This window comes from Conger conger, chromosome 5, assembly GCF_963514075.1.
Source record: "Conger conger chromosome 5, fConCon1.1, whole genome shotgun sequence".
Classification (NCBI taxonomy): domain Eukaryota; kingdom Metazoa; phylum Chordata; class Actinopteri; order Anguilliformes; family Congridae; genus Conger; species Conger conger.
The window spans coordinates 61368180-61376676 of NC_083764.1; the positions used below are offsets into that span (position 1 = coordinate 61368180).

Sequence of the window (8497 nt, forward strand, 5' to 3'; positions counted from 1 at the left end):
CTGCAAATTAAATTGGTGTGTATGTGTCTGTCTGTGAGTGTGCATGTGTGTGTGTGTGTGTGTGTGTGCCAATCTAGAGATAGTTTAACTGTGGTCTCAGACAATTAAAATGTGTGTGTGTCAGTCTAGAGATGTTAACTGTGGTCTCAGACAATTGAAATGTGTGTGTGTGTGTGTGTGTGTGTGTGTCAATCTAGAGATGTTTAACTGGAGTCTCAGACAATTAAAATGTGTGTGTGTCAGTGTAGAGATGTTAACTGTGGTCTCAGACAATTAAAATGTGTGTGTGTGTGTGTCTGTGTGTGTGCGTGTGTTGGAGAATGTAAAAGACTTGCACAGGCACTATGTATGGTCGTGAATGATTGCTTGACCATGGCTGTTATTACCCAGAATTCACTTTGGTCTGTGTCATTTCTCTGTTTTACACTCCGATGTTCTGATCAACAAACCAGCAGGGGGGGAGAACATATATTTATTCCTCTTTAAAAAAAAAAATCAGATTCCATTTGCCCGTTGATAGACCAGGGATGTGCAATCTCGTCTGAAAAGGGGCAGTGTGGGGTTTTTTGGTTATGTTTTAGTCCAGCACGAGGACACCTGATTGAAATACACAACTAATCATGGTCTTCTGCCAAGATTGATTGAAGATGAGTAGAATCATGTGTCTGGAATAAACCTGCGCCCACACACTGGCCTTTTCCGATATGATTTGACACCCCTGTTACAGACTGTAAGTGTCGAATATGTATTATCATGTATTGGTGAGCAACTGGCGTACATGTCAATGGTGCGTTTTGACAGGTTTTTTGTAATTTCACCATATTGATGCGGATGTTATTATCTTCGCAAACACGGCGGTAAATCTAAAATGGTTAACTGCAGGGGACGCTCACAGACGAGCTGGCGGAAGTTCCCCTAGCTTGATTCGTGACGACCAAAGACCCCCGCACAGTCCCCACAGTTGCAATTAAACAAGCTATATGCTACTTCAGCTAAGTTTAACTTGTGCCGATTCGCCCGCATTGTCAAATACACATTCAATATTATTGTGTCATGCACACCTGCTGTTCATATTCAATGTCAACTTCGCAAACCCTGCTATAGCAGAATGTCGTGTCGGGTTGTTTTACAACTGTCAGACGTGGTCGTCGTGACTGCTCCTTTAAGAAACGGAACTGGGCTCGCTCGCTCACTCGCTCTCTCTCTCCGTGACGCGAAGACGCAGCCTGCGCCGTGGATCTGTGGGCAGGAAGCGCGTGCGGGTCGAGAGAACGAGCGCATTGATCACGCTCCCTGCGTGCGGAACGGCGGGGCTGAGCATGTCACATTTCTGATGCTAGGACTCGGCCGAGAACCCACCAATTCTCACCCGAACCACAGGTCCTGCGGAGCCCGCCCCGCCGAACCCGAAGAGGGGGCCGAAAACGGCGTTCCGTGAGCTCGAGCGGCTTGGGGGTTTGAAAACATCGAGGCGGCCACACAGGGCTGGTGGGAAGCGCAATCAAGAAGAAAACGACAAGGGGACTAGTGCCTGTTTTCTGAAGCCATGCGAGAATACAAAGTAGTCGTGCTGGGCTCCGGCGGAGTGGGGAAATCGGCGTTGACCGTGCAGTTTGTAACCGGATCATTTATAGAAAAATATGACCCCACTATCGAAGATTTCTACAGGAAAGAGATCGAGGTGGATTCGTCGCCCTCGGTGCTGGAGATCTTGGACACGGCGGGGACCGAGCAGTTCGCGTCCATGAGAGATTTGTACATCAAAAACGGGCAAGGCTTCATATTAGTCTATAGCCTGGTGAACCAGCAGAGCTTCCAGGATATAAAGCCAATGAGAGATCAAATAATCCGAGTGAAAAGGTACGAGCGGGTGCCCATGATTTTGGTGGGGAACAAGGTGGATTTGGAAGGGGAGAGAGAGGTCTCCTTCGGAGAAGGCAAAGCGCTGGCAGAGGACTGGAACTGTCCGTTTATGGAAACTTCAGCCAAAAATAAAAGCTCGGTGGACGAACTGTTTGCAGAAATTGTTAGGCAAATGAACTATGCTTCGGCGCCAAACGGGAGAGACCAATGCTGTTCTTGTGCTATTCTTTGAAAACAGGTTTTTTCCCCCCCTCTCTCTCTCTTTATGGGTGGGTGACGAATGCCATCCGAAGTGGGAACTAAAAGTTTGCTTGAAAACCCAACACAACTTTGTGGTGTTAAAAACCGTTGACTGTCATCAGTATTCGAAAGTGTCCTGCTGTCTTGCACACTCCTATTTCAAAAAAGACAATTCTATATTCAAAAAATTAAGTGTTTACATAGCATAATACTTGAATGTCCTGGGGAGTTTAAGAAATATACAATTTTATGGCGAATATTATACATTTTTTTTTTTTTTAAATATAATGTCGTTGTGGGGTGCCTGTTTGGGGATATTTAATTTTAAACGTAAAGACGTTTTTCTTCATTTTTGTTGTGGAAGCGAGACGACGATTGTCCTCTTGTGTTGGATACAGGGCGTCTACTTGTTACTTACAGCGGAGGGCTATTATGACGGGTCCCTTTTTTTTGGAAAACCCCGGATATGGATCGCTCCTCGGGAATTCGACGTGTTTATAGTATTTTTTTTGCGGCACTTAAACTCTGGGCCTACCCCCCCCCCCCCCCCAACTGCCGTCAGGAAGTCCAAAAGGGGCGTGGGGTTAGGGTTCACTTCAGGCTCGTCGTGCACTCTCGAACCTGAAACTAGCCCAAATGCACAGGTCGACGTAAACGTGGAGATGAATCCAGATTAAAGGAAATCTATATTTGTACCAATGGCATTCATTAAGGATACAAGGAAATCCGCGATATTTTCCAATTGTTTTGTTGTCGTTTGAGATCTACTGGTGAAGTTAAAACTTCCGCTACCAGCGTCACCCTCCCCCTCTTTTAGCGTGAGCAAGCACCTTGCGTTGCTGTCAAGACGTGGGGCTTCAACCGCCCACCCCACGTCAAGTGCCTTCCCTCAGTGACCTTTTTAAACTTCAGTGCCAACCCGAGAGAGTATTCACGATAATCCCATTAAATGGCAATCACAGTGGGGGATGGGAGATATTGTTTTTGAAAATTTTCTCTATTTGAAATATCTACCTGTCAGTTTTTGGCCATTGCAATGTGTGTTGTATGTCTGGTCAAAGGTAAAGATGGGTCTTTATTCAGTTAATTCCCAGGTCCTGTCCTGTCCTGGGCCTACAAGTATACCAAACCAGTTTTCTTGCTCGATCAGCTGGGATTTTTTTTTTTTCTTTTCTGTTTTTATTTCTGTTAACTAAATGTGCTGTACCATAGAAATTCTCACCTGATTGTAATTTTGATTTCAGACCAGCCTTTTAACAGCTGTTTCTCTGGTCTCAAAAGGACTTTTAATACAAATTGCATTTTTTTATAAATATAAAAAAACAAAACAAACTGATTTTGTCTTCTGTCTCGTTGGCGTGATGTCTTTGCGGTCCATGTTGTGGGGCTGTGCTCTGTGGCACTGTACAATCGCTGGGGGTTCCAGGGCATTCCCTCAGAGGTGGTCGCACTGAGGTACTGCCGGCCCTGGACTTGTGTTCTTGGGCAGGTGGTCTTTGCTCCTGGTCCTGGAGAGCCGCATGGTGTGCTGGCTTTCGTTGTTACTCGACACTTAATCGGTCAATTAAAGTGATTTGGTTAGTTAACTCGCCTTACCTGGTTTCTTGGGTCTGAATTGGTTGCTGATACCAAGGCGTAAACAAAAACCAGCACCCACCCGATGGCTCTCCAGGACCAGGAGTGAGGACCACTCTGCTAGGGTGTTGGCACGGTGCACGTTCTTCACTGTGGCTGAAGTGGAAGCACTCAGCCCAGCGGTTGGAATGTTCTTGGAGCTTCCGTTTGTCTCCGTCACCCCTGAGCCAATTCCGGGTTGGCATGGACAACCCTCACGACAACCTGGTCAGATGCATCCTGGTATCGCTATGTAATGTTGTTTTCTCTGTGTGTGTGTGTGTGTGTGTGTGTGTGTGTGTGTGTGTGTGTGTGGGGTGGGGGGGGGGCCAGTTTACCCGTTTACAGGGAATCTGCACCTCTAAGGCAGTCGCTGGTATCTCTGGGTGTTGAGTTGCGGGGAGGTAAGATGTCTCAGCGTGTTGAAGCACGTTGCTTGGCTGCTGTAAATTTTCTATATCAGCCTGAGGGAGGGGGGGTGGGGTAGTGGTGAAATGGGGTAGCAAAAGGGGGAGGCTTTCATGTATGCATGTGTGTGTGTGTGTGTGTGAGGGGTATAACTGTTGTTGTTTCGGTACGGTGAACCATACCATACTGTCGATTTACCAGTCATCGAAGATGGCCGTACAGTCGGAACGGAAGTTCTTTTGGAGGGGAACGGGTTAAAGTTTCGCCGATTCTCTCGCTCTCTTGCAAGAAGCGCAGTCGACGGTGATAAAGGAAGTATGCCACTGTTGCACAAGCTAACGTGGGTGTTTCTTTTTCTCCGTAATCATCTTAACTACCAGTGTTGTGGTTTGTTGAATTAAAGCGCTCTCTCTCTCTCTCTCTCTCTCTCTCTCTCTCTCTCTCTCTCTCTCAGCAGTCATATTCTTTCTGACGTTTTCTTTGAGTAGCATCTGCTGGCTCACACTACTCAATACGTCGGTGTCATTTTGATACAGCTTTCATTTCCTTTGGTGCTTTTTGTCCATTCTTCAGTCATTTTGCTCTCTTTAAAAAAATAAAAATCTGCCTCTCCCCCTAGCATGCTTCCTGTTAACACAAGGCCTTATCAGTGCCCTCAGGCGTTTCTGTAATGCTACATTTGTCAACATGACTGTTCAAGAAGAAGAAGAAGAAGAAGAAGAGGAAGAAGAGGAAATGTCTTGTGGTGATGTCATTAAAAAGGACACTTTTATGGGGTATGTTTGGCAACCCTTCGGGTCTCGGGTTGCCAGATAAACCCCAAACCTTCCCCTCTGCCTTTGTGGATCTGTTACACTGAGGAGAGGATGTATGTGATGGCCAGAGAGTGAGAGAGAGAGATGGAGGGAGGGAGAGTGAAGGAAAGAGAGAGAGAGGGGAGGGGGGTGGCGGTCAGGCCTGTGTTTGTGCTCTGGGAGTTCCTGGGAAGTCCCAGAATTCCTCTCATTTTTGTGATTCCTGGTGCGGGATGAGGCCTGGGCCGGGCCAGGCTGAGGCTGGGTGTTTGGGGCTTCCTCACGGAGAGAACGCACGCACTGAAACACGCCCGTCCCAGCGGCACTGTGGGACAGGGCAGCCTCCCTGCAAAGGGCTAGCTCGACACTTTCCATGACCGTCGCTCGACGAAAAATGGCGTATTTTCAACAGGGAAAAAAAAAAAGTCACACGAGCAGAACTGGCGCGAATGGATCGCTTCAACGGGCGGTCGGGATTTCGGCATCTCGTTACCGTGGAGACAGCGGAACCCTTCCCGCTGGCTTTCGCGGAAGTACAACTGACGAACGTCGTGCGGCGCCTTAAACTTTTGTCACGCGACGCTTGCTGAAAGTGTTGTGAGCAACACAAGTATAAATTTGGCTTGAGACTCCAATCTGCTGTCCTTTTGCGTTTTGTATGTTCATTCAGGAGATTGCCGGAAGCCTCTCATCCAGAGCCCTTGCACTGAGCAGAGCTGATGTCACAATCTATACTGGTGGTTAATGACTTAAAAATATGATGTCACAAATATGTGATTAGAGTGTTCTTAACCGAGCATTTTAGTGCTGATGTAACAATCGCTACTGCTCACTGAAAGTGACTAGAACGCTGACTTAGAATTCTGAAACAAACGTTCCAACAAGAAATGTGGGGGTGCTGAGTGCAGACGCTGTTCTGAATGAGCTGAACTCCTGAAGGTGCAGGCGGATGTCCGTGTGCGACCCCCCCCCCCCCCCTGCTGTTTCCTGTGGGCCCGGGGACCAGTGGTGGCTTTGGAGGTTAAACCACACGAGCAGCAGGGCATGACTGTCTGTCTGTCTCAGCTTGTTTTGAAATTGGTACTCTGGGAGGAAAAAAAACAAAACAAAAAAAGCAGTGGTCATCCAAGCTTAACTTTCAGATCCTCATTTGCTTTCCTGTGGTTTTTCCCAGTATTTGATTCATGTTAAATTTGATTTGTCTGAATAATTAGTGGGTGAACATGTCCTTCTATGTGTGCATGCGTATGCGTTTATGGCGTGTTCATGTGTGCTGTGACTGTATTTGGTGTGCGCGTGCGTGCGCGTGGTGTAAAGCAGTAGGGGGTGATGAGATAGAGCAGACTGGGAGATGAGGAGAGAGGGCGAGAAACAGGAAGTGGTGTAACAATGAGGCCTCATTCTGGCATCAGGAATGGCCGTCACCTCGGGTCGGGGGTCATGTGACTTCCTTCATGTGCAGGGTGCCGTGGCGACGACTCGGCTCTCCGATGTACCCAGTGACCCCAACCGTCCCGGCATGTCCTGACATGTCCCGGCATGTCCCGACATGGAAACACAGCCACACTTTTACTTTGCTTCAAGTAATATTGATAGATGTGCACACACGCACACACATACAGTGCATGTACACACAAACACACAGGTTTGTGTTTGCTTCCTGGGCTTGAGTGACTAGTGCAGCTGGTATTTTCTAACATTAACTCTGTTTGAGTGCTGATCTCATCTCAGTGATTGTCAGTAAAGTGCCTTTGGAGTCAAACCCCCATGAGAAAGGAGATTTGTGGTTTCTGTTTTTTTTTTCTTTTTCTTCTTTTTCCCCCTCTTTCTCCACAGATGCTCTGTGCTATAATAAGCTGCTTGATCTAGGCATGCTCTGGGTGCGTTTAATTGGGTCTAATCCTTGTGATTAATGGATAATTTAGGTGCTGTTAATTGGGTCTGACGTTCAAACTTAAGCCGCATGCATAATGGATGTCTCTTGCTCAGACAGACCACATGAGTTTAAATAAATCTGTTCTATTAATGTAGCTAAGTGGAAATGAATTCAGTAATTTTGTACAATTTAAAAATTACCAACAAAACAGTGGAGTAATTAATATGTGTCTCAGAGGTATCTAAGAGGTGTGTAAAGGGAGAGGTTACCTGTGAACCGAATTGGGTGAAATACGTCATTGTTTTAGATTCAATAAAGTTGCTACGCTATTGTGTATTGGAACAAATTAAATACCCTCAAAAAGTGCTAACTCTGCCTCCTGGCCATCTTGGCTGCCTCAACTGCACCAGGCAAGATCACTCGAGCACAGAAAAGTAATTGATTCCAAAACAATGTTTTTTTCCCCAGGTCTGCCTTGGAACAAGTGCACAATAAAAAAATAATTTAAAAAAACGTTTAAAAAATGTTTTTATTTTTTTTTACCGTTATTTAACTTGGGAAGTTTACTGATATCGCACCGTCACGGGCCCTGCTTTGGTATTCCAAACATGCGGCTTTCTAATAAGCGTCAGCGTTTCCCCAACACAAGGCTACACTAATCATTTCTTCGGGAAGGGAACCGGTTTCTGAGAGGAAGTGTTTACGCCATCGCGTGTGCTCGCAGCCTCGCCCAGCTGAGTAGGTGTCACCGAGCATCTTGCTGGCCTCAAACCGCGCAACAGGAAATGGAGATAAGGGTCCGCCTGCGTAAACTGTCACTCGAGTGGAGACGGTGGCGCTGCGCTGCTCTTCCCTACTGCGGAAGCCTGCTGTTTCTGTGTTCTACAGCAAAAAAAAAAAATCAATAAATCACCTGCTGACAACCTAAATGTGTACAACATTCTTGCACTTCTTTGTGTGAAAGTGAAAGCTAGAAAGAACACGGTTTTTTTTTGTGTTTTTTTTCTCGGTTCAAGGGCGCCGGAGAAGCATGCTTGCGCACAGAATGTCAATTCAGCTGATGGCACGTTAAATTCAAGTTGTTCTTTCGAACAACTTGATAATAATAACAAGTGTTCGCTGTAAGAGGAGTTGACCGCCGGTGTTCCCTGTGCGCATTCCTGTGCTCCCCGTGCGCATTCCTGTGCTTGTGCCGGTTGTGCTGGGGCCTGTGCAATTTTTCATTTTTGAATCAAATTCTAATTCAGCAATGCCTTACTGGCACGACGATATACAGCTTATGTTGCCAAAGCATAGAAAAGAACGCATAACAAACATATAAAGGACATCAGTGCTCCAGGGGGGATTCACGCTTGGTCTCATCAACTGGGAGTTGCTTTGAATAAAAGCGACAGCTAAATAACAGTTTACAGACATATCTGCTGACCCAAATAGGGCTCACACTGATTCTCAATCTCGATCTATTTCTACCCCTCTCTTCCTCTCTCTATCTTTATATCTCTGTCTATCTATCTCTCCATCCCTCTCTGTGACAGGAAGTAAGGGTGGGGAACTTCCTGTCACAGCGCGGCTATGGGGACCGGTAATCTGAGTGTATAAATGTGGACCTGAACACGGCAAAACCAACCAGCTTCCGCAGGGTTAAGAGAGGGTATTGGAGGGGCGGGGTATGTTTTTGGTGTGATATGTTCTACACCAGTGG

General features: G+C 46.6%; 1 protein-coding gene across 1 annotated transcript; it reads left to right on the plus strand.

Annotated features, from left to right (window-relative positions):
• The first annotated feature begins 1223 nt into the window (after positions 1-1223).
• On the plus strand, positions 1224-3435 carry LOC133128148 (ras-related protein Rap-2b-like). Its single transcript, XM_061241469.1, has one exon. It carries the CDS (start codon positions 1547-1549, stop codon positions 2093-2095), a length of 549 nt encoding a protein of 182 aa, XP_061097453.1. The 5' UTR covers positions 1224-1546; the 3' UTR covers positions 2096-3435.
• The last annotated feature ends 5062 nt before the right edge of the window (positions 3436-8497 follow it).